This window comes from Triturus cristatus, chromosome 11, assembly GCF_964204655.1.
Source record: "Triturus cristatus chromosome 11, aTriCri1.1, whole genome shotgun sequence".
Lineage (NCBI taxonomy): Eukaryota > Metazoa > Chordata > Amphibia > Caudata > Salamandridae > Triturus > Triturus cristatus.
This window is the reverse complement of record NC_140594.1, coordinates 1,118,276,916-1,118,304,072: the sequence shown is the minus strand read 5'-3', so window position 1 is coordinate 1,118,304,072 and position 27,157 is coordinate 1,118,276,916. Positions and strand designations below refer to the sequence as shown.

The 27,157-nt window shown below is 42.6% G+C and overlaps 1 protein-coding gene across 1 annotated transcript in view; it reads right to left on the bottom strand.

Moving 5' to 3' along the window:
• Positions 1 to 582: 582 nt before the first annotated feature.
• LOC146786143 (cytochrome P450 2J2-like) overlaps positions 583 to 27,157 on the bottom strand; it is a 109,495-nt gene continuing 82,920 nt past the window's right edge. Inside the window, exons 7-9 of the mRNA XM_085635647.1 lie at positions 26,592 to 26,779; positions 8,943 to 9,084; positions 583 to 2,650 (exon numbers count right to left, since the gene is read on the bottom strand). Coding sequence (XP_085491773.1) covers positions 2,445 to 2,650; positions 8,943 to 9,084; positions 26,592 to 26,779 — 536 coding nt within the window. The 3' untranslated portion in view covers positions 583 to 2,444. The remainder of the gene's footprint in view (positions 2,651 to 8,942; positions 9,085 to 26,591; positions 26,780 to 27,157) is intronic.

Genomic DNA, 27,157 nt, shown 5'->3' with positions numbered 1-27,157 from the left:
CACACATCCCATGAGACCCTACAGTCATATTTTTGAGCAAATTATATCCACTTCAATGATCCCCAAAAGAGGTTAGGTTAGATAGCCATGACCCAAGTCACAGCCCTTCTGTGTGCATTAACATTTTGGGGAACGGGCACAACACCTACAATTTGTTTCTGCATGAGCTGCCTCTGGGAAACGTTGGCCATGGAAAAATTATTGATGAGACTCAGCACTCCACCCACCTGGGACCTCATCATACACAACCTATCACAAGACTTCTGAGAGTTAATGTGCCCACAAATATCTAAACATGCTATGTCTGATCCCTTGTAAGTGGTCTCGACTGTGTGCCTCCTGCGAATAGTACATTTCAGTTACCCAGATTCGACCTATGCTGACTTATTACCCTTACATATAACTCTTGCCATGCCCTTTACAGCTGCACTTCTATCCCATCAAGCTCTAAATTGCCACCAATCAATAAGTAACATTTTAAAATGAATTCCATGTTCCACCATCTTCATAAATAGCACAATTATATTAGTAGAATAGATGTAAATACTATGCTAGAAATAAAAAAAAAACTCTGACACAATCTTTGAAGGAATATCTTATTTTTCAGTAAAGCAGAATTAAACATGTTAACCACAGATATAATACACTTACACCCAATGCTTCATATATCCCCAAATAGAAAAGGCTTTATAAATGAAACTGCTTACACATTACAATAAGCCAGATGTCATGCCTATCCAATGGCAATGAGTGATGGGCAAAGAATACATTTGAAATGTCTCCATCTGAGATTCTGCAGAGAGTTATCAAACAGAAGGAACATTAATGTCTGCAAGTTCATTGGATGTACATCCCAATGATTCAGGCACTCACACATCCAAAATAAAAGTAGATATGTGCCTAAAAAGGGATCTTGTTGCATTGACAGGCCCCAGTTTAGCATATAAAGTAGTATCACCAAATAATATGACATTAATTATTATCGTTCAACACATGAATAACACCACTGTTATTTCTCTATTATTGGTGTATACTTCACATTCAAAGGACGCATTTTAAATATTTTCAGAAAATAGAGAAACTAAGACCTTGTTTCTTTACTTATGACTCTGTCATGCAAATTTCCATATTGACTTTGAACACTAATGACTTATGTAATAAAGAGCATCAATATGGATTTAATTCCATTTGTCATATAATCCTGAAAAAGTAGTACTATATATTTATATATGTAGACATCTCATTTGCACTAGTAGAATGCTGTCGACTAATCCAGCACGGCCAGTTAGCATACACGTTGAGGCAGAAAAAGAGAGACAGTGGGTCCGATTTCCACCAGTGATAAAAATGCAGGCAGACCTTTGGTGTAACCACGGCGGCGACTACTCTATCTCCACCATGGTTACACCCCTCCGATGGCCTGACAGAGAAGGGCTGTCAGAGATTGACCTGTATGTCTGTCCACCCAACTTAGATGGTCGGACACACATGGCAGATTTACTGCCCATTACTGCCAGGAAAACCCTATGGCAAGGGAGGCTTTGTTTTTTTTGTTTTTTTTCGAAAACAAAATCCCACTAATACTTTCCATTTTCGAAAAACTAAATCCCGCTCTCGCTCTCCATCACTGCTATGGAAAATGCGGTTATAAGGGACATTAAAAACATTTGTATGAGCCCCACACCATGGGAGACAACTACCATCATGTGGGGGTCATTAGTTTTATGTTTTTTCAAATACAAAATCCCAGTTTGGGGTTTTGTTTTCTAAAATTAAAAACATTTTAGCTTTGCTATACGGCACAATCATCCTTGACAGAGCTTTACAGCAAGGTTACAAAACATTGGCAGGAGGTTCCTGTCAATGTTTGAAATGCTTGCCAGTCCGATGGACGTTTTAAAATTTGGGATTCAGGACCTCCACCAGGGCAACGGAGTAATTTACTCCATCACCCTAGTGGAAGACAGCCTGACCGCCAAATATTAAATCGGTCACAGAGTTTTATAGTTTTGTCTTGACTTGGATATCTTTTCAAATATAGGCTTCATGGATCAGTTACAAACGGAAAGGTTACTATCACTACATATTCTTTGCAAATAAGCACGCTTTGCGGACTTTATTTATTTCTAGTTTTGTTTCTCAATAAAAATATCTGATCTGGCTGGCTTTCCTTTTTTTCTATGAGTATAATCTAGTAAAATATCAATTGGCTATCTAAAAACAATTGAATATGCCACAGAGTAGCAGTAACAAAAGCTGATGGCTCATTTTATTTCCAAACTAGCCCTCTAAAAATATCTCCCCATTCCACACTAATTAGAATGTTTTCCATGAAACATATGTTGAATTATTCATAGGAATCTTATGAGTGCCTGAGTGGAAAAGTCTATTAGTGGTGATGAGCACTGACCAGTTTTCAAAAGTCATCATTGAGAGTTAATGTATCATAGGTCACTTGGCATTTTCTTCATCTTGCGTGGAATGGCACAGATCTTATACGGATGAGGCTGCAAAGTAGCCAATAAAATAAAGTCAAGTCTCACTTCCTTCACCCCTTCAGGAAGCCGGAGTGTGAATGCCCGGAGGAGGTTGGTGAAGAAGATGAAGAGCTCAATTCTGGCCAGCTGCTCCCCCAAACACATGCGGTGTCCTGTCAGAGAGAGAAGGGGACAGAGGGGCGGCTTTTATAAACTTTACAGAGACAGTGAAGATAAGATTGAATAAATACGAGGGGTAAGCAACATATTGCAGGTGTGGTTGACAGGAAAAGAAAGACAATAAACGCATATTAGTGAATTTGACAAAAGCAATCATGAACAATTCTTCATTCTTGAAAGGATCTTGGTGGGAACTTCCCTGACAGATGCTCACTGCTATGTTTTTGCCTTACACAATGTAAACTCTCCATGACCCTTCCACTCCTCTTCCAATTTCCATTTTTCATCCTCTTTTTTTACATACAATGCCAGAGTCACTGCTCTCATGTCATCCTTTGCCAGGTCACCTACAGCCTTATCTGACAGGCCTTTGTTTAGCAAATGCAATTTCTATTTATTTTGTCCTTAATAGAAATAGGTCTGGTGGTTCACTGCCATACACCGAAGGGTAACAACATACCTGTACTGGTGAATATGAGCTATTAACGCATGATGTTTACAATGCATATGTCGACCACAGATTTTCACGACACGCTGTCATTGACAATGTGATGCTTTACAAGATAGTGTTTTACAATTTTGCAAGGTGTTGCTCATTGTAACAACTTATATCTTATAAGTGTGTGTTTGTGCTTGTGTTTTATGTGTGTGTAAAAATACAAATTTGTATGTTTCTGTACTGTATTTTCAATCTTTTATGTGTGTGTGTGTGAGTCTGGGTGTGTGTGTGTCTGTGTGTGAGAGACATACATATTAATATGCATGTGTATATACCTAATTTTTATTGGAATATATATTTATATTTAGATGTGTGTGTGTGTTTTTCTTTTCTGGAGAAAAAAATCTTTTTTTAAATTGAGGGAGATCTATAAAATCCCCAGTGTTTAAATTGTATGTAAAAATAGGCTATTTTGATTTAGGGGTGAAGTGTGGCTGCACGCCATTGAAGCAACCACAAGGAGCACGGAAACTTTTCAGACACTCATCCCCCCAGTCACATATCTGGGTTGAATTTATCATCGTTCTTTAACTCACTTCAACACCCCAGTTCAGCCTCCTGGGACCGGTTTCAGGGTAACACCCCTCATCGGCCAGGCTAGCTTGAATCCAGTAGCAAAGTGAGCAAGGGACTCATGTCTGGGCATACCCCGCCAACTTAGTCGGAAAAAGCAAACACATGGAGATGATGGACGGAGCGCTAAAAGTTTTCAGACACTCGCCCCCAGTCAGAGATCAAGGTTGAATCCATCATCGTTCTTTTGCTCACTTCGACACCCCAGTTCAGCCTCCTGGGACCGGTTTCAGGGTAACACCCCTCATCGGCCAGGCTAGCTTGAATCCAGGAGCAAAGTGAGAAAGGGGCCCACATCTAGGCATCCCCTGTCAATTTAGGGGGACAAACAAAGCAAACACAAGGAGATGATGGACGGAGCGCTAAAACATTTCAGACACTCACCCCCAGTCACAGATCTAGGTTGAATCCATCATTGTTCTTTGGCTCAATTCATCTCCTCAGGTCAGACCCAGCCATATGCAAATCAGTCTTGACCGTGTTCCTCATGAGAACAGTCCAGTCCGAACTGTCAAGCCAGGTCTTCCCTGGACTGGAAACAAGCATCCTGGGACCAGTTTCAGGGTAACACGCCTCATCAGCCAGGCTAGCTTGAATCAAGTGGCAAAGAGAGCAAAGGACCCATGTCTGGGCATACCCTGCCAACTTAGGCGAACAAAGCAAACACATGGAGATGATGGAGGGAGCGCTAAAACGTTTCAGACACTTACCCCCAGTCACCAATCTAGGTTGAATCCATCATCGTTCTTTAGCTCACTATGACACCCCAGTTTAGCCTCCTGCGACCGGTTTCAGGGTAACACCCCTCATCGGCCAGGCTAGCTTGAATCCAGTAGCAAAGTGAGCAAGGGGCCCACATCTGGGCATCCCCTGTCAACTTAGGGGGACAAACAAAGCAAACACAAGGAGATGATGGACGGAGCTAAAAACTTTTCAGACACTCACCCCCAGTCACAGATCTAGGTTGAATCCATCATTGTTCTTTGACTCAATTTGCCTCCCCAGTTCAGACCCAGCCATATGCAAATCAGTCTTGACCCTGTTCCTCATGAGAACAGTCCAGTCCGAACTGTCAAGCCAGGTCTTCCCTGGACCGGAAACAAGCATACTGGGACCAATTTCAGGGTAACACGCCCCATCAGACAGGCTAGCTTGAATCAAGTGGCAAAGGGAGCAAGGGACCCATGTCTGGGCATACCCTGCCAACTTAGACAAACAAAGCAAACACATGAAGATGATGGACGGAGTGCTGAAACTATTTAGACACTCACTCCAGTCACAGATCTAGGTTGAATCCATCATTGTTCTTTTGCTCAATTCGCCTCCCCAGTTCAGACCCAGTAATATGGAAATCAGTCTTGACCCTGTTCCTCATGAGAACAGTCCAGCCCGAACTGTCAAGCCAAGTCTTCCCTGGACCAGAAACAGGCATCCTGGGACCAGTTTCAGGGTAACACGCCTCATCAGCCAGGCTAGCTTGAATCAAGTGGCAAAGAGAGCAAAGGACCCATGTCTGGGCATACCCTGCCAACTTAGGCGAACAAAGCAAACACATGGCGATGATGGAGGGATCGCTAAAACGTTTCAGACACTTACCCCCAGTCACCAATCTAGGTTGAATCCATCATCGTTCTTTAGCTCACTATGACACCCCAGTTCAGCCTCTTGGGATCGGTTTCAGGGTAACATCCCTCATCGGCCAGGCTAGCTTGAATCCAGTAGCAAATGAGCAAGGGGCCCACATCTGGGCATCCCCTGTCAACTTAGGGGGACAAACAAAGCAAACACAAGGAGATGATGGACGGAGCGAAAAACTTTTCAGACACTCACCCCCAGTCACAAATCTAGGTTGACTCCATCATTGTTCTTTGACTCAATTTGCCTCCCCAGTTCAGACCCAGCCATATGCAAATCAGTCTTGACCCTGTTCCTCATGAGAACAGTCCAGTCCGAACTGTCAAGCCAGGTCTTCCCTGGACCAGAAACAAGCATCCTGGGACCAGTTTCAGGGTAACACGCCTCATCAGCCAGGCTAGCTTGAATCAAGTGGCAAAGAGAGCAAGGGACCCATGTCTGGGCATACCCTGCCAACTTAGACAAACAAAGCAAACACATGAAGATGATGGACGGAGTGCTGAAACTATTTAGACACTCACCCCAGTCACAGATCTAGGTTGAATCCATCATTGTTCTTTTGCTCAATTCGCCTCCCCAGTTCAGACCCAGTAATATGGAAATCAGTCTTGACCCTGTTCCTCATGAGAACAGTCCAGCCCGAACTGTCAAGCCAAGTCTTCCCTGGACCGGAAACAAGCATCCTGGGACCAGTTTCAGAATAGCAACCCTTATCAGCCAGACTAGCTTAAATCCAGTGGCAAAGAGAGCAAGGGGCCCGTGTCTGGACATACCCTGCCAACTTAGGGAAACAAAGCAAACACAAGGCGATGAGGGATGAAGTGCCAAAACCTTTAAGTCACAGATCTGGGTTGAATCCAACATTGTTCTTTAGCTCATTTCGCCACTCAAGTTCAGACCCAACCATATGCAAATCAGTCTTGACCCTGTTCCTCATGGAAACAGTCCAGCCTGAACTGCTAAGCCAGGTCTTCCCTGGAGCAAGCATCCTGGGACCAGTTTCAGGGTAACACGCCTCATCAGCCAGACTAGCTTGAATCCAGTGGCAAAGTGAGCAAGGGACCCACATCTGTGCTGACTCAGACGTCCAGTGAGTGCTAGGTAAGTGGTTTTATTTATTCATTAAGTTATTTTATATTCTCTATCATGTCATTTGTCACTTTCACCCCCCTCCCCCGCCCCAACGCACTTACCTGCATGGGCTGCTACTGCTTACATCCCTTTACCTCTAGCCACCCTTCGGCCCTAAAACACCTTTACCATGATAACCTCTACCCGTTCCTTAACCCTATGAAAGCCTTCCCTCCTTTTACTTCTACCCACCCTTGAATCCTAAAATCGTAACCCCCATTTCCTCTACCTACCACTGAACCCTAAACACCCCATACTTCCCTTTACCTCTATCCCATACCTCTCTTTACCAGCACCAGCATTTATGATAGACTGCCGCATGATGGGGCTGTTTATCTTATTTAGAAATAAATAAGCACACCAACAGTTGTTTATTTATTCAATATACATAAGAAATTACTAATACATGCAACCCAGGCCATTCTAATAGCTTTAGGGGCCTGAAATAGTTATTGTCACATTTGTAGGAGTATAGTGTTAGCAGATGTGTTTGCACTGTCATTGGCAGTGCTAGCTGGGTTAAAGAGTGATGCAAGCTGCAGTGGTCCCCTGACGAGGGCCCAGATACTTATCTTTTTTTACAAATTTAGCACTCGGTGTCTCATAGTAGAGCACATTTGTCACACAAATATATGCATGCCCAAAACCGGTCATGTCTAGACCTGATATGAGCAAGTTAATGGAAAATTAAAAATTGAGAAACCATATTGGACAAACCCAAATCATGGAAAACCAGTTTTAAGTAAAATCAAAAACAATGAAAAGTAAAGGAACCTTTTTAAAGGAAAGATAATTTGAAGGTAAAATCCAAAATTACATTAATCTTGGGTGGAGATTAGCGGCAGTGAAGATTCTTTTGCGTTTAGAGAAGGGTTACGTTGGAATTTGAGGTCAGGTATGGGTGGAGTTTAGAGGTGGTAATAGGTTTTAGGGGTCAGGGATGTGCAGAGCTTATGGGCAGAGAAGCTCTTAGGGTTGAGAAATAGGGGAGGTGAGGGGTTTTGAGGGTTCAGAGATGCGTAGAGTTTACGAGGGGTGTGGCGTTTTTAGGGATCCGGGATGGGTCGGGTTTAGAAGTGGTGAGAGGTTTCAAGGGTTCAGGGATGGGTGGGGTTTAGGCGTAGAGTGCATCACCCCATGAGCACTAGTTACCAGATACCATGTCACCCCCACTTGAATCTATACTGGCACCCCTAAGAAAAATTTAACCACCTAGAAGAGTTGGCACTTCTGCCCTTGGATGGTGGGTCTATTTGGAATCTTTGAGCATCCTTTTTAGTTTAGTAGCTGAGCATTGGGTGAGTTCCTCAATATACATGCAGATAAAAGCTTGAAGGGATAGATTGGTCAATATAGCCAACACCAATGTAAATGACATTATTAGTTACAATTAATGCCCAGTAGCCTCAGTGCCCTGGGGTCCTAAGAAAAGGCATCACAGGTACGAAATGTAATGGGGTATACCCTCTCCACTAATGGGGGAATGTGCATTGTTATTACCTCTTCCAACCGAAGGACCTAGCATGTCCAACCTATGTGCTCTTCCATCATGATTGTACAGTAATGGAAATCAACACTAAGGCTTCCAAACTATTTGTTCAAAATGGCCATTGGAAATCAGACAGTTTTCAAATAATTGAATAATATGGATGCCATTGACAATAACTATACCCCTACTGAGATTACTGAGCGTCTCAAATGTTGTAGTCTGGTACCATTCACAGGTCAGGGCCATCATAGTTCATACCATTCAGAACTATTTGTTACTATCTTTTAGATTTTTTAATGCACTTTTCAACACCAAAAGTCTTTTAGGGAGTGGTTAATTTGTAAAACAAATAAGTGTCGGGGCTCTTGTCAGGAGGTAGCTTGCACCAGCCCATTTCTCATGTTAGCGGCGCTTAAAACAGAACCAACTACTAACTATGAAAGTGGGGAGAGGATGTGGCATAGTGGCCAGAGCTGCCGACTTCGAAGCAGGGGAACCAGGTTTGAGTCTTGGTGTCGGCTCAACATCCTGTAATTCTGGGAAAATCACTTAATCTCCCAGTAAATGAATGTGTCTTTAACTGGTGCTCATGAAAAGCGCTGGTTTTGATAATTAAATTAATTGCTGGTGCTGAGTACCTGAAACCATCGGCTCAAATTAAGCACTACTTTTAGACATTGCCATAAAATATGCTATGCTGAAAGCAGATAAGGGCTTACATCTCTTCACAGAAAATCTAATTTTGTCAATTATTGAACCGGATGCAGTACTTCATAAGCATCTACTCACCCTAGTAAAACTTATATGAATGCAAAAATAATGCATGGTAGGTGCAAAACATAACAAAAGAGCAGTGCCTAAGATGATTTGTGGGCTACCCAAAAACATGTGTCTTTAATTTTATGTGCTGTTGTTGCTGCAAAGTTATAAACCCAAGAAATCAAAGCAAATATATTACCTGCAGAGAAGGGTAAGAACGCCTCCCTGTTGATGAAATTTCCTTCTTGGTCCAGGAAGTGGCGTGGGTTAAACTGCTGCGGTGTCTCCCAGCATTCAGGGTCATACAGGACTGAGGAAAGGTTTGGTAGAACGATGGTACCCTGCAATAAATTATAGGGGTCAGTCAGCAGGAACAGGAGCGAGAGCCCAGACATTTCACCTGCATCTCATTTGTTCCCACTGAGATGGAGAGAACATGTCCCACCTAGCTTGGGGAACATCCCACAATGCTCCTCTGTGGTCCCAAGCAGCCAGAACCTCTTCAGATGTCTTTCTGTAGGTCGTGGTATGAAGGTAACCATCTTCGAGGCTTATCAGTAGATCCAAGAAGGGAATAGCCTTCTCACTGGAGGTCTTCGTAATATGTATTTTTTACGACCTACAGAAAGACAACCGACTGTAACAGTCTTCTTAGCTTTAAGAGCAACCATCCTAAAGCCCTTAGGGAGAACCTACCGTACGGCCAGTTCTTGAGGATTCAACAGAATTGTAGCAGGATACAATTCGATTCTCAAGCCAACATGCTGGGATGCGGTCGTGAAGGCTCAAAATTTGCGAGATATAATAACCGGCAAGGACTATTGGAGACCAGGGATCCAAGAACCAGTGATGTGATCACGTGTTTCACCGCATTCACCCTGCTATCCAATAAAATAAAAAAGATCGTCAACCGCAACTTGAGTATCCTTAACACTGACTCCCTGAATCTGGATCCCCCTCATTTTACGTTTAAACACACTATGAACCTCCGCGATCAGCTGGTGAATATACGCCCCTGAGCAAAAAAGAAACCTCAGGAAACTACATTATGGAACCTACCTGCAGTAACAGGACAGCACCCCTGTGGTACCTGTGGGGCTTGCACGTCGACAAAACACACTAAATCATTACAACTGGATGACTTGGTGTGGGAACAGCGAAAACACACCAATTGTAACACCACCAACTGTGTGTACTTGATTACCGGTCCGTGCCCACTTAGATACGTGGGGATGACAACCCGAGCTGTGAAGTTGAGGATCAGCGAGCACAAGAGTACGATCAGACGCAGACGGACGGCTACAAAGATGACTAATCACTTCATTGACAAGGGACATCCCTGCGAGGCCATACAATGGACCATTCAAGAGGCAGACTCAGGGTGGAGCAGGACGTCACTTTTGCGCCGAGAACAACAGTGGGTGCACCGCCTCCGCACTCACGTACAAGGCCTGAATGATGAAATACCATGGACTGAACTTTAATCGCCTGCTTACAACACTGACACTCTGGTCTTCACATATACTCCAAGCATGTGCACAGAGATTACTACCTGATGCCCCCTACCGGTAGCCAATTTCTGTACCGGGTCAGGGATAGGGTCACATCTATACCACCATCCTCAGCTGGCCCTCCCCCCAGTCACCAACTTAAACGCTAACCTACTGGCTTGACTGTTGCCAAACATCTAGACCTGAGCACTCGTCACCCACACCCAAGTAAAGAGTAACAACTAAGTCATGACTGAGCTCATATCTTAGTGACTTCTGACATCCCCGTATTTCTAAGGGCACTGATCAGTGTTTAACTAATTCATCCTCTGATATAGCTCATAGTCTTCTCTGACATACCCGCGCCCCTGAGGGTCCTGATTAGTGGTATACCATTCCCATATTTGGACGCATTACCAGTTTTAAATTATCATTTTCAGACCCCTGGTGTCCACGTACACGCCATGAATTAGCTCACATCTTAGTAACTTCTGACTGCCGCATATCTTCCAGAGGGCTCTGATTAGCGGTAAACTTCTCCCATTTCTGGGCTCATTACTAGTTTCTCTAATAACACCTTTTTCCAGAGACACACGATCATGAAATAAGCGCATTAAGCGCTGAGGCCCTTTCTGTTACGCTTACACTGACATCTATAGTCCGCGTGCACACAATTATTCCAGTGTGCCGGTGGGGACCCGTAGGGCATTGCAGCGCCGGCCCGACGAGGAGCAGCTGCCCGATGATGAAGCATGACATCCTTTGGGGTGTGTGAGTGCTACAAGAGACAAGACTTGTTCTTCCCTACTGAGTCCCAGACCTAGGATACCTCTGTTTCCTGTCTCCGTTTCCTATTCCTCTCTCTCTCTGTAGTGAGATATTGACTGCCTACACTACTCCCCTTGGAACAGTGTCCCCCTTTTGTTGACTTCCTTGTTGCAATCTCCCCACCTCTGGAGAGGGGATTGTATTGAAACTAGCTCATTCTTATCTTACGTTCTGTCTTCTCACGTCTCCTGGTGTCTGAGCTTTTCCCTTTTTCTACTGTTCAAGAACTCCTTGTCACTGGCATGCTGCTTCTGATTCCCTAAAGGTAAGACCTGAAAATCAGTTCCTTGACCTCCAACTACACGCTGCCAGCTCAACAATGGGAGCTGACTTTGCTTTTGTGTCTTCGTTACTGCTAATGTTCCCGAATGTATGCTAGATGGTGTGTCCTGCAGCTGGCTCCTATCATTGCAGTCTTTCTACTTGCTTCTGTCTCCTCTTAAAGTCCAGACAGTTTGCCTAGAACTGACACACTTCTCATTGTGGCATAGGGGTACTCTCAATATCCCATGTCACTTGATATTGTTCGGTACATTGTAAAAAACCCAGACCCAAAGGTATCAGAGCGCTTTGCATATAATGCGAGATCGTTTGATTGAAGTGCATATAAATATATATATATATTTCATTCCTAAAATCCATAAGAACAAGGAAAAGCCCCCTGGCAGACCAATTATCTCCGCCAGAGGTGGACCAATGGAGAAATCATCGGTCTATATTGACTATTTCTTGCAAGTCTATGTCAAATCGTTGGACTCATTTGTACAGGATACAGGTGACTTCTTATTGAAGATCCAGCAGATTACCTGGGTGGAGGGGTATTGGATGACTGCACTCGATGTGGTTTCTCTTTATACGAGTATTAGGCACACTGATGGCTTAGCAGCAATCCAGCATTATCTATCTCGTAGATCGGTACAACTTAAAGACCACAGTGATATGTTAATCCAAATGCTAAGTCACTGCCTACAGAATAACATCTTTATGTACAATAACCTGCTTTATCGACAACTGCAAGGTGTAGCTATGGGGGCCAGTTTCTCTCCAAGCTATGCCTGTCTGCATATGGGCGCTTGGGAGGAACTGGTCCTCAAAGTGAAACACAAGAGAACCTTTGAAGATAATGTGATAACTTGGTTACGCTTTATTGATGATTTATTTGTTGTGTGGCGAGGTACTAAAGAACAGGCAGAGGCTTTTGTAACTGAGATCAACAACAATGAACTCAATTTAAACTTCACAGCTAGCATGAGCCAATCGTCTGTTACCTTTCTAGATACAGAGATTTACATCGCCAATAACGTGATTGAATCGAGATTATTCAGGAAACGCACTGCAGGGAATACGATCCTTCACGCAGGTAGTGCTCACCCAGCGCACCTCATAGCCAGTATCCCCTATGGGGAAATGCTGCGGATTAGACGGGTATGCAGCAATGAATACGAATTAAGGATTGCCCAACAGGCCAGCAAAAACAGATTTTTAGAACGGGGTTACTCTGAACATACCATTGATTCATCAATAAGCAGGTCCATGAAAGTAAACAGACAGGAATTACTCAATGCGTACAAGCAGGCTGATCTTTCTAACAAAATCATTGAATCAGCTAATCTAGTTTCAACTGAGTCCCCTGACAACTCATTTAGAATAATCACTGGATATAGTAAACAGCACAGCGAGCTATATAAAATCATCAATAGCAACTGGCCTATTGTCCTGAGCGATCCAGTGATTGGCCCCAGTCTACCACGTAAAGCATCTCTTACTTTTAGTAAGGCCCCATCGATGAGAGACAGACTAGTTGATACCAACCCGGAGATTATTGAAAAAACCACATGGTTACAAACCAATCATGGTTTTTTCAAATGTAAAACGTGCAAATCCTGTACCCATGGTATTAACATGAAGGAATATAGGGATGCTTTTAGTGACAAAAAGCATCAAATTAGCAAGGTTCTCACTTGCAAGACTGAATTTGCGATATACGTTTTACTATGTCCCTGTTGGCTGCAATATGTGGGCAGTACGAAACATGCAGTTCACAAACGCATATTGCAACATCTCCGGGCAATAGCAAATCAGGACAAAACATACCCCGTCGCCAGGCACTTTAAAGAATATCACAATAGCGACAATCAGAGTCTCAAGTATTATGTCATTGATGCGGTCAATGCCAGCAGAAGAGGGGGTGACCGTGAGTCCAAGTTACGTAAATTGGAAACCAGATACATATTACAACTTGACACTAAGCACCCAGGAGGACTTAACATCACAGAGGATTTACATACATGTTTACTTTAACTCAGAGGTGGTTTTTTCAATTTTGATAGTAGATCCCCTTGGGGATCTTTTAACTTTCTTAAATATTTATTGTTTTAATTTTTATTCAATAAATTTTAATTAAGTATATCTACAGAGAATATTTTTTCCATTTATATATATATATTTTTTATGTGTGTTTTTACCAACTATACACATGTGCGTTTGTCCATTCCTTTGACATCCGCTTCTTTTATGCCACCTACAGCATTAACTACACTGAGTCCAGAATTTGGGCCATATATATATATTTATATATTTTTTACATGTATACAACACTTCTACCTAAGCATCCCGCATGACTATTAGCTTCGACTCCTACAATGATACTACTGGTTTCGTCGTGCTATTGAATATATGCTGAATAACATTGTTTTTATATTTCCAATACCTACCTGTACAAACCAGAGATGAATATGAACTGTCTCAGTATTGCTGGATTAGTCAGTCCCCCTTTCCACTTATGAGATCAAGTTCTCACGAAACTCTCACATACTTTTTCACGTAAATTAAGGGTTCTATCTAACTACAAACCAAGTTAAAATATAAGAGGAAAGGCATCATGATTACGGTATTACAATACCTAACATACAGTCGTAGGGAGTGGATATACCATTTAATATCTTATGGGTGATATTACTTAGTGCAACTTACAATTTATTTACACGTGTGAGGACAATTAGTATGTGAACGATGTGTATTGTGACACAAAAACAACTTGGGATTTAACCCATAAACGCACTGTTTTAACGGAATAGACATGATTTATATTTGGATTTAACCAATTAATACATACCCTAGCTGTCAATAGATTAATACGTGACATTAACTACTTCTCACAAGGAACAGTCTGTTCTATTTTTACGGGTATTATAATTTCCACTATTTGCCAATTTGTACAATTGTTTTTTTAATTATTTATTAACAATAATTTGAATTTTAAACAATTGTATCTGTAATCATTGTATGCTATTTATTTCCGTTTTTAAATCATAATGTGAAATATTTATGAGTGCACTGTTTACATACTGTCACTTTGACTGTGTATTTCTTCTACCTCCATTCCCATAAACCTCCCACATACTTGAACTTTGAACCCTTACCAATCAGCACCGTTACTTTAAATCATGTGGTCTAACTCAGTCACATTGTCATGTGATCAAGGCTCGGACGAGCCGAAACGTTATGGCGACATACTGCACTGAATAAAATTTCTGCACGAATTACCTGGTCCGTGTCCGTATTTGCTTTGAAGCTGTTCTACGGAATCTGGTGATATATATATATATATATATATATATATATATATATATATATATATATATTTATATATTTATATACATATATATATTTACTGATAAAACACAGGTTTCAGGGACGTTATAGTTAGTTGAACATTTCACATTTACAAAACCAGAGAAATTCGGACGTTATAGTTAGTTGAGCTAACTATAGCTCGCGCCTTTGCAATGCACTGCTGATGACGTCACATATTACATCATTCATGACATGGTCAGTGACATCTCTGATGACATCACTGATGACATTGTATATTAGGAAAGGTATGCAGTTCCTAAGATTAAAAAGACATATAAGGTCAGAAATGTACTAGGTTCGATATGTAGTATCAACAAGTGAGTCCTACTGTTCAAAGTGAGAGGGGGGAGACCCCTCTTCGGACCTGGAGCCCTCACACACCCAGCAAGCTAGGTGTCATGCTTCATCATATGGGCTTGCTCCTCGTCGGGCCGGCGCTGCAATGCCCAACGGGCTCCCATAAATGAGGCTCTTTGTCGGAGACCTTTTGTCCCTGCCGTTTGGTGCAGTGGGGGTGAGGGGCCCAGTAGTGTAGATGTAGTGTGAGTGAGTTAAAAACGGGTAATTATTCCTTGAATTATATTTATTCTGGTAGGTAAATTGCCTGATTAGAAATCAATAGAGTGGCGTAAAACTAGGAGTTATTTGCCTAGATGTCTACGTCCTACTCTCATTAGGTCGACATGTTTCTTGCCTTTGTTGTCAGTAAGATCGTGGGCAATTCTTCAGGACCAGGGTATCAAATGCTACCTACCTCCCACATCGCAATACAGTGGGCAATGTCACGGAACCTAGATCAGAAAAAAGTGACAGATATTAGCTGTATGTGTCCTCAAAATTCATTTTGTACCTTATATGCCTTGTGACAATAGCACACAACATATTAGAAAGGTGTGCATATTCAAGTGATGTCTCACGCAATTAAAGTGTTTAGGTGCTTTATACAATGAAAGGACCAAGCACTAAGTGTTTAAAACCAAATGCAACATAAAAACATAAGCAAAGCAGTAGTGGAGCACATTGTTGTAAAATGCTCACCTAAGGGCCTAAATAGTTTGGCCTCATCAATTTCCGGAGTGATAAAATAAACACCAACAGTAAGTGTCCTGTCGAAAGAAAGAGAGAAAGATACACGGGGACCGGTGAGTAAATGAATCAATACCCCTCCGTTAGTGCTCACAAGGGAACAGTGTTGGAAGGAGACGTAGAGGTAGATCACCAGTACCCCCTCTGTGTGTCTCACATAAAGCCTGGCTCACAAGGGAACACAAAACAAGGCGCTCGGTAAACACAGCGTTTGTAGTCATGTCTTGGGTGCGGCTCAATGTGCTAGCACGTAAACGGGCATGGAGAGTACCTAGAAGTCTTAGCCCCCCGAGGCCAATGTAGACCGGCACCGAACAATGCGAACTGGCGGACGAGTCTCGCTATCGCTTACCGGCAATCCAGAGATTGTGTGCACGCTCACCTACCCTCGCCGCTGGAATCGGGTGGACTGGTCTGTCAGACTCGTCCCAAGTTATACCAAGCCGATGCCGTGCAGATGGGGTGGGCGGGGCTGTGCATCACATGTTGTACAAGGCAGTGATTCAAAGAGGGACTACCACGTAAAAAATGGTGGCCATCTTAGCCTAGCCTTTGTTATTGTGGGGAATAGATGGATTGTGGCCATCTTAGACTGTTGTCGAGTCAAGTGTACTGATCTCATACATTCCCAATTTAAATTCAGGTTAGTAATACAATCAAGGGTGAAATTGGCAGTCATATTCGTCACTAAATATACCTGCCCGGTGTTGTGCAGTTGGTACGGGCGGGGCTATGTATAAGCCTGGTGTCATGCAGTTAGTGTGGGCGGGGCTAAGTATCACATGTTATTCATGGTGGTGATTCAAAGAAGGACAGTAAAGTGCAAAAAATGGCCATCTTAGCCTGGTCTCAATCATTGTGAATACTATAGATAAGTGATGGCCATCTTGGACTGGTGTCGAATTAAATGTACTGAACTAATACGATATGCAAAATTACTCTGGGTAGTAGTAAGGTGGTAGTCAACACTGTCAACTTTAGTACAAATGGATGTGTATGTGAGGTAACGGCGGAAACGCCGGACCGTTCTCGAGTCATTAAAAGTCAAGCAGTGTGTCACTTCCCTTGTAATTAATATCTAGTGTTCACTAATTCGGAATTACGAATCAGTGTTACAGCTGGGTGTGCCTAGTATTTGTATGTAGAATATCCTTATTCGCAAAGGAAATCACGAGTTAGCCAAGCTGGCCCAGGAGATGGCATCATTGAATCCCTTGCTGTCAGTAGAGAGTCTATGGACCCATCTCTGTTCAATCCTGAATAGAGCCTTTTGCGTGATCTGTGGGTGTGCTTCCAATATCAGCTATTTGATGGAGTCAGGGGAATGGTTGTGGTCCCTGAAATGTGTTTACATTTTGGTCGCAACCCTCTGGCGTCGGATGTTACTCCTGTGCTCGGTGATGTGAGTTTTGGCCATCCGTAATGTCATGCTTATCTATTGAAGACCACAAGGGCAGATAATCGTGTATATGCAGTGCGTGGTGATGCAATTGGTGTGTCTATTTATTTTCCATTTAAAGGTTTCTGATAGGGACACCTCTTTTGTGGTAATGGTAAAACGGCACACTGTACATGTACCACAAGGGTAGTGACCGATGACTGGAGGCAAATCTCAAAGCTGTCTTTGGTCTGTGGGGTGTGTTTGTTTTGGGCGGGTGTTAATCAAGATATCCTTGTGATTTCTAGTGAGTCTGAATGCAAATCTAGGGGCGGGGATCTGTAGGTCACCCGTGTTATGCTCCAATGTTTTTAAACAATGTGTTTTATTCTGTTTGATTCAGGGGTGAATGATGTCACACAGGTCAGGGTGTCGGCAGAGGGCTTGGTGGTAACCTCTAAGAGGACTTCACGTGGGTTATTCCTTGCTCTTTTCATGGAAGTATTGATCTGACGCTCTGGGTAGCCACACTCTTTCAGGTTGGTGGCCAAAGTCTGTGCTTCTGATATAATCTGTAATGAAGCTGCAGTTCCGTCTAATACGGAGGAACTGGTCCACAGGTAAATTATCCCTGAGTGATTTAGGATGATAGCTGCTGTATAGTAATAAGCTATTCCGGTCTGTAGGTTTTTTATACAGTGTGGTGTTTAATGAACCATTGTCCAGTCTGATGTTAAGATCAAGGAATGGTATGTCAGTGGCTGAGATAGTGTGAGTGAACCTCAGGTATTCATTTTGGTTATTCACCCATAGCACAAAGTTCTCATAGGTAGACAAGTCCCCTTCCCAAAAGATGAGGATATCATCAATTAATCGTTTCCATAGTAGCAGATTGTTTATATATGGATTGTTGGGGTTCCTGATTACTTCATCCTCAAAGTGTGACATATACAGACAGGCCACACTAGGGGCGAAGGTACTCCCCATCGAAGTACATTGTGATTAATGATACAATTGATCTTTAAACTCAAAAAAGTTTTCTGTTAATGCTAATGTTGTGCATTCCACTATGAAAGTGATCGGGCCGGGGACGTCCATTCGATTTTACCCAAAGCAGTTTCTATGACTGACAGCATAGCTGGTTGGCGAATGTTCGTGTATAGAACCTCCACATCAAGAGTCATGAGGTAATCTATATCATTGCTGTTGGGTACTTCCTCTATGATGCAGAGGATGTCAGTGGTGTCTCTCACATAGGATGGTGTCTGTTTCACTAGAGGCTGAAGAAAGTGATCACAGAATTTAGACAAAGGCTCAAGTAGTGAGCCAATGCCTGACACAATTGGGTGTCCTGGGGTGGGTGTGACGCCTTTGTGTATTTTCGGGAGTGTGTAAAAGTATGGTATTCTAGGTTCTTTTGCCGTCAAGAAATCAGCCTCCTTTTTATTGATCCATTCGTTGGTGAGTGCTTCATGGATAATGCTGGTAATCTTAGATGTCAATCTATTGGTGGGGTTGTCTGTTATTGCAGTGTAGTTCTTTGTATTTTGTAGTTGTTTTAGACATTCTGTATCATAGTCAATAGTTGACTGGATCACAGTGGCACCGCCTTTGTCGACCTGCTTTATGGTGATAGTCATGTCATCAGCCAGAGATCTGGCAGCCGCCAGTTCTGTTCTAGACAGATTGTGAAACGGTTTGTTGTTGTCGAGGTTGGCCAATTCATTGAGTACAGATTTTTCAAATACTAACACCTCCCCAGGAATCATACTGTTGCCAGGTGTGAACGTAGAGGGGTTACGTAAACCTGTGTTGACCTGGTCGTCAGTGGGTCTATCTTGAAAAAAGGCTTTTAGGCGAACCTTTCTGAAGAAGTTCTGTAGTTCACATTGATCTCTGAATTTGTCAATCTTGGGGGTGGGGACAAAGCCTAGGCCTTTCTTTAGGACCAGTGTTTCTGTGTCAGTAAGTGGTCAGTGTGATAGATTTACTATCAATTCTTCTGACCTCTTGTCTTGCTCCTTGTTTCTATGTTGTGCGGGGGTTATTCCTGCCACTGTAGCTGCTTTTGCCCTCCTCTTCTTCGCCCTCTTCCTCTTCCCCAACCTCTGTCTAAAAAAGATGGGTTGCTGTTGTGGAAGATTTGGGGTTTTCCTTGGTGATACATCGGATATTGCCAATAAGGGAGATAAGGAGGAGCTGGGAAGGTCGGTGTATTGTAAGATTGATTAGGTCTGTTGAACCTCCTAGAGTTATTACTGCCTCCACTTCCAGTGCTGGAGTCACTGTTGGTGGAACCCCTTCTGTTGTCTGAGCTCTCATCACTCGAATAACTGGTTTTAGCTGAGGTATAATCTGCTTTCAGATAGGGATATACCTTTTCCTTATCAAATTTAGTTATGTCTTTTTGAAGTTTAGCAATTTTTTGTTTCATCAGGTAGTCCTTATTCTCGGTTATCTCAGCGTTAATCTCGGCCAATTTGGATTTATAAACCGTTAGCTGGATAGTTGTTTTTAATGCCCCTTCAGTGATCTGTATCCTGACCAGCAGGACATCTGCAATTCTTTTTGCTGTGGTGATGATTAGCACGAGCCAGTCCCTAGTCCATTTCCAAGCACCTGGCCCACAGGTACATTATCCCTGAGTGATTTAAGATGATAGCTGCTGTATAGTAATAAGCTATTCCGGTCTGTAGGTTTTTTATACAGTTTAATGAACCATTGTCCAGTGGTATGTAGTCTGTCACCACCATCAACTGGATAGAAGTTATGCAGAATCCATCCGATCACATAAAAATGATTTGCTATGGTTACGTTTTACTACCTTTTTAAATATCATTAGTGCCCGTTGTAACACTATGCAATCCACATCAGTTCATACTTTAGAACCTCCCTGAATATTATTGGATTCTCTGCTTACCAATTTTTTCATGTTTCCATTTTTGGATACGCATTCTTGTTTGTTTATTCGTTTAGTGTTATTTATGAAAAATTATATTTCCTAGAAAAATCTATCAAATCCTCAAAAAGGAGCTTGTATTATATCTTCAATTAACTAAGCTTTGTTTATGGTAGCCTTTTCATTATTATATTATTATAATGTTCATCATACCTTTTTATTGTTAAGTTGTGTACAACTAGACTGATGCATGTTTGAAGCCCAGGGGGTCCTATTCTATCTTTCAACCTTTTCCAGAGTCTGTTCTGCCTGTTATATATATTATGTGATATTAAGCAGCCTGCATCTGGCTTTTCTCTGGAGGGTTGAATTGCCCCAGGAGCAAGGACATTTGAATGGGAAAGACCTAATAATTGGGCCATTCCGAGTTGGGCGCGCTCTGTGCTGTCCAGATCTTTGTGTTCAGGATCATTAAAAGAACAGGAACTGGTATCAGAACATTGCAGGGGGTGTGATTGTCCTCTGGCCAGGCAGGTGGCATTCCTTTGAGTGCCTGAGCCAAAGCCAGGCTCCAATACCGTGTATTATCCGTGTGCCCCCAAGCCACGAGATCGCATTGAATTGTTCCCAGCACACATGATTAAATCATTCCCTATTGCTATGTAAAGGGGAGAATCAATACCAGTCCTTTTTATGATACATCCAAAGTGTGTTTGGCCTCATTACTGTCCACTCCCAGCACAATGAGCAATAGCAATGCTCTGAGTGCACCTCTCAAATCTTTACCACGTGGTTTAAGGGTGTGGAAAGAGATGGCATTCCCTGCATTCCTCTGTACTCCCTCAACTTGTGATACAATTAGCTAGTGTTTCCTCTGGAGATGGTGGGACAGTAAGATGCCTACTTCTGACGCCCATGACAATATGCCAATCTGATCTAATAATTACCTCTTTTATATCCCTTCATGCCACGTTCTTTCAGCATTGTTAACAATGTAACCAGCAGATGATGCTAGTTAATCTCTCAGGGTTCCTCAGTTTATTGGCCTGGAAAGGATAAATAACGGGGTTAACGCAACTGAGATTTGATCCTGTAACCTGCAGGTTTGTGCCAGAGCACTGCATGTTCAGACATTTTCTAAGTTCTTGTTTTTACACATTTAGCGCAGGGGATAGGGAATATTAAACTTGTCTCTAGCCAATCAGACCTGGTGCTTCCAGTTGAAGTGTAATTTGCCAGATTGCAACACCGAAAGGCCTCTTGGACCATGATCTTACTCACACTGAAAAGACTCTTGGAATATGGTTACTCACACCGAGAGGCCTCTTGGGCCATGATATTACTTACACTGAGAGTCCTCTTGGAACATGACGTTACTCATACCAAGAGGCCTCTTGGACCATGATATTACTCACACTGAGAGTCCTCTTGGAACATGACGTTACCCACATCACGAGCCCTCCTGACACATGAAGATGTTCAGCAAACACCATTGTCAGCCAAGGCTCCTCTTAATGTATGTGAAGTTGTGTCGTGTCAACAGTAAGACCGTGTCAGAAAAGGCCTTTGGGTTGTTACGAGTGTAAACCTCTGCTTCCCACCCTGTTGGGGTTCAAGAATTCAGTCAGAGATGGTCTTCCATGCTTTTAGAGTACAAGATCTTTGCCTCTGTACCTCCCATCCTGTTAGAAGGTAAAACCTCTGTGTACCACTCTGCCTGACCGAGACAACCCCCAGCTCTTTTAGAAAGAAAGACCTCAGTCAGATGTTGGTCTCCAGTATTTTAACTCTGGCAGAGACAGCTGAGATTGCAGCTAAGCATATCTTGGTAATAGCACAGTAGTACTGCCTATGCTGTCATCCGACATGCACCTAAAAGTGACAGAATGGCAGTGGCTTGGAATCCCGCCCAGAGCCTTACTGCATCAGCATCCACGCAGCGGGGAAAAGTTTGTAAATACTATAAAATGTATGGAAATAGTTTTGACTGTAATTAAGTGCAAATTCCAGGCCGACTTTGGTATTTCAAACAATTATGTGTGAGGAAATGCTCTGCAGTGATAATATTTCTGCAAATACTCTTTCCTGCTTGTGCTGCTTCGTCCCTCCCCTTCAGGCCTGAAGTCACTGGTGGAGCCTTTGCACAGACCGGGCAGTCAATCAAAGCTCAGGCTGCAGCAGGAATTCAATGTCTTGATCTCAGGGCTGGCTTTAGGGCAGTGCGACTGGTGCAGCCGCACTGAGCGCTGACCTGTGAAGGGGGCTCTGACCTCAGGGGTGGGGCGCTGTTCTTAGCAATAACTTATGATTGGAGAGATGAAGGGCTAGATCTGCCCATTTATGTGTCAATGAACCTCCTATTCCATCTATCTGTGAGCAGTGTGGATCAATCCCCAACACCCTCTTTAACTGATCTGTATTAATGTGCACTGATGACTCCTCCCCTTTATCTTACTGCACGTGCACCTCTAACAACCCCCGGAAGGTGTTGTTTTGGGCAGTGAAAAGGCTGCGTGTTCTGGTTTGGATCAATGTCTCTTATTAGCCTCGCAAGAAGTGACAACAGTCTGGAGCTCGAGTCCAAGGGGCGCTCAAACTGCTCTAGGGCTCTTTGTTAGCCCCACCCCGTCTCAGCTTATCACAGGGTAAAGCATGGTCAGCAAGGTTTGTTGATCCCACACCACTCACTGGCAAGTTGTGAAAGGTACATCCTCGCTGACTGATTCACAGCCTTGGACTGAAGCCTAAAGTGCGTTGACTGTGTTCAATCAGTAAGAATGCTGTCTGTCACAGGTGGGTGTTTCCCAACAGGGTTGCAGGCCACAAAGGGTCTGGGCTGACATCAGAGAAGCCTTGCAAAAGCAGCAACAGGGTAGGGGGATATGAGCACTAGGGAATGTAGTACCTGAGAAAAGTGCCAAAACTCTGCCTGACCCTTTGCACATGGTGATAGTCAGAGTGAAAGCATAATAGTGGCTAACACTGCTGCAAACAAACTTTCAGAATTCAGAGGGAGAAAATGGGGAAGAAACGGAGCCCCAACACTCCTATTAATCAGCCACCATTGGAGTGTTTCATGCTTGCAAAGCAAGCACTGCTGACTTGCTTTAAGACTGTACTTGGAACTATACCTGCATTTTTTGGGTTTGCTGTTGTCAAACAGTAGTGTTTCAACAACCTTTATTATTGTAGGTACAATTCCATTCATTAAACTTCTAAGGCAATGAAGTTGAATCTTCTGTAACCATCTGATTAACACTGTTGTCATGCTACAGCTTTCTCCTTGGGAGTAGGTTTGTTGTCCTGCCTGAGTAAACACTAGACTTTGAGCTTTCATAAGCTTTTACCACCTGTAGTAAGATCGCTCTTCCCATACCCTATTGGTTATCACACTATTGTTTGAAAGATCAATTTGGACCAATACATTTTGTTTTTTGTGGATGATGGGGAGCTAATTCAACCAATGGTGCTGCATTGTTCATATTATGATGCTCTGCAGTTGCTGCTCATCAAGTCCCCTTCAATGGATCACCGTTGATGCTGTCACTTGCTACAACTGTATGCTAGAGCTACGTTATCTCTGTACTCTGATGTATTTAGCTCTGTGGCTCATGCAGTTCCTGTTGTTGCTTCCACACTACCAATACATTGCTGATTCTAATGCTTTATTTGCAAGCCCCAGCTCCGACTTCACATTTTTGTTTGCATCTTCAACATCTTCAGTGACAGATCCGGTCGAACCAGCCCCTTCTATACCTCTGCCTCCTTTGAATTTTGGCGCAGTTTGTCTCTCATCATCTCCTCCAATCTTTGTATCTGGATTTGATGCGTGAGTATTCAAAGTCTCGCATTTGTATGTTACACCAAGCTCAGATAAAATTAACTCAGTTGAACAAGAGATGAGAGATCAGTGGCCGCTGATGATCATCCTCTTCTAGCCAGATTTAAAAAAAAGTTCAAAGCAGCTTGAAAACAAGTTTTATGTACATGTTTTGTAGCCCTGCAGAAGTCTCAAGTGGACGAAACGCGTTGGCTAGAGCTACAATCAATGCACTTTAATGAGAAGATATCTAATAAAAAGTTGAACAGAAATTGAACTCGGAAATTTGTGTGACTATTTTGAAATAAGGGCAATTCTTTATATGTAGTACTGAATAATCATATATTTGACTTAATTTGGAGTGCTGAGTGACAGTGCAATAACGTTGGAACAAAGTTTTTGTTTGGAAGAGTTTTGTTGGTGGTGGATTTCTTACACTTGTCCACCCATATGTTTTACTTACTATTTGCAAACGAATGTGATACACTGTATTGATAGGTGCGGTAGGTAATGTAGCATATATCATCAGTAAATGCTGAATACCTGAATGCTAATTCATGTTTGTGAATTTATGCTATTTCATGTATGTAGATTTACAGTATCACAGTGTTTTAATATTTCTTTAATAGTTATTTTGTACTCATTAAGTATGACATCTGGAGAAAAGCACTGGGATTTTGAATTAATAAAGCCTTTCAAATTAATAGTGTGGATTACTTGTATCTGTGCATCTTCTGAGGAAAGAGTACTAGCAACCAACGAGAACTATAAATGTATTCCTAGCTGTCTCTGGCAGGACCTGGTTGATGCCTAATACACATAGGGCCAGTTTTATTAATGTTTGGAGTTGCCCTTGCTCCATGCAAGGGGTCTAAAGGCAGCACAAAACATGAGTGAGATTTATCAAGCCAAGCAAGACCACATTTGCATGGCCCTGCATGGCTTGATAAATACAGACGAACGCAGGGCAGCACAAATCGTTGCCTTGCATTACTCTGTGGCAGATAGGCAGTCCATGGGTGAAGTGTGGGTGTTCCTGCGTATCCACCCAAGGATTTTGGCTCATTCCCTGATTTACCATTAGTGGTAGACCTGGTAATGCCTCAAAATGCTATGCCTTCCCAGGTGAGGTGTAACAAGGAGAAATATCTTTAATTCTCCTTGTCTTTTCCTCTTTCTACGTGTGCTGCATATTTCATCACCAGAAATGTCTCTCAGGACTGTTTTTGAACAGGAAGGTGTCCCTTCTGGCACACAAATAATCCTGCTTACAACACTGGCACCTTTGAACCATGATGCAAGGGTGCCTGAATTGGCGCTAGACAGCCAAAAGTGCCCCTGAGCTAGAAAAGCACAAGAATGCACTGTATAATGGTAAATACAGTGCTTTCCTGCCATTTCCCTTTCATTCAGCAGAGAGCAGCAAGGTGGCTTGCTGCGTTACTCTACCTGAAAGTTTGATAAATCTGGCTCAATATCTCTGGGTAAGCTGGGGTTATATTTGAAGTGGGTTTAGAAAATATCCTCCTGATTAGGCACCCATTCAGCAAGAAAAAGAATATGGATTAAGAGAAACAGACAGAAAAAGGTTATACAGGACTGCATTAACAAATAAAGAAACATTTTGAGAGATTAATCAAGTTGAATTTGTCAATTTATTGAACACCGTCCATCTTGGAACTGTCGAGATAGCAGTTTGGTTTGATTGGGTTTATAAGAAACTATTTCAGCAAGAAGACATAGAACCATAGTTTGTGAATGAATACCATCAAGAGTAGAACTTGGTGTCTTGAAGATATCTCTGTAATCCTCTTTCTCTATGAACTCATCTTTTTATATATCACCAGGCATGAGATAGGCTCCTGATTTTCTCCAGGACTGGTGACTCAACGACTTAGCGCTGAAGCTAGTAAAGGAGACTTCCTAAGTCGAAAAAGATCCAAATTACACAGGAAGCAGAGACGTTGAAATAGAGTACTGTCACTGCTCAACACTAAGTTGAGGGAATTAAGGACTTCAACGTCAAATGCATGCCTGAGGTTCATTGACAACGACAATGAAAGTTTACACCCCAGGGGTGGGTTCAGAGGAGGAGAAATATGACATTTCCACCCCTTCGGATGGCTTTACAGCAAACCCCATACATATGTATCAGAATCAAGAAAAATTAGAAAAACAACTCAACTGAGTTATCAGTGACTAGAAAAAAGAGTGCCTGGCTGAGCGCCCCGTCCCCTTCCCCCGTGCATAATGCTTTAGTGCAGTTTCTAGAAGTCCTAAGGTGGAAGGATCCCTTTCCACAGCTGTGCGGAGTCACTGCTGACGCATCATTTGCTGCTTTTGTCTTTTAAAAAATAGTTGGATGAAGTGGCATTTTCAGTCAAATTCCCTAGTGTGTGTCAAATGTGGCTCAATCAACTATTCTGTAAAAAAAGATGGCACCTGTTGCTTCCTAAAGACATATTTTTTGTTAAAATTGTTTCAATTTCAGAATATGTTAGAAATGATTTCCTAGGCCACTGATATACCTTCACCCTTTGATGTCTCTCAAACTGAATTCCATAATGGAGACTTATAATTGTGCCATCAGTATTCAAACAACACTTACATTTAAGACAAAAGGCTGCTGCAGGTGGGTTCTAAGTGCATGTGAGACAGAGTGAAGCTGGAATTGAGAACAAGACAGACACTGAAGGTACTTTGCTTTTTACCTTTTCAATATGAAAACCCTGGATCTCTGTGTTTTTCAAGGCTTGGCGAGGAATCCCCACAGAGACAATATTCCCATAGCGGAGGATCTCGTGAACCACGGCGCTGGTGTAAGGCAGCTTCTTTCGGTCTTCATACTCAATGACCTGAGAGGGTCCAAGAACAGCATCCAATTCCTTCTGAACCTCACCTGGGAGGGAACAGAGCAAGAGAAGCATCTGTGTTTGGAAACTATATTGGATCACAGCTCACTACAGTGCCTAAGATTCCATGTCCCATGCTCATTCCACATGTAGGTGGCTTCTTTCTTCCAATCCTCATGGAATAGGGACATCCTACTGCTATGCATGGGTTATTTTACAAAGATTATCTTGATTCCTTGTTCATATCCCTTACATAACTCGTTTTCTACTCCATCAGTCTATTTCGGTATTGCTCATATTTTACTTTCATCTCCCAATGTTCCTCTCTCTTCATCATATTGAATCATGGTATCATTTTCTTTTTCTATTTTACAGTCTCTCAAATCAGCTTTCATTATCCTTTCTCTCTGCACAGTCTCGGATGC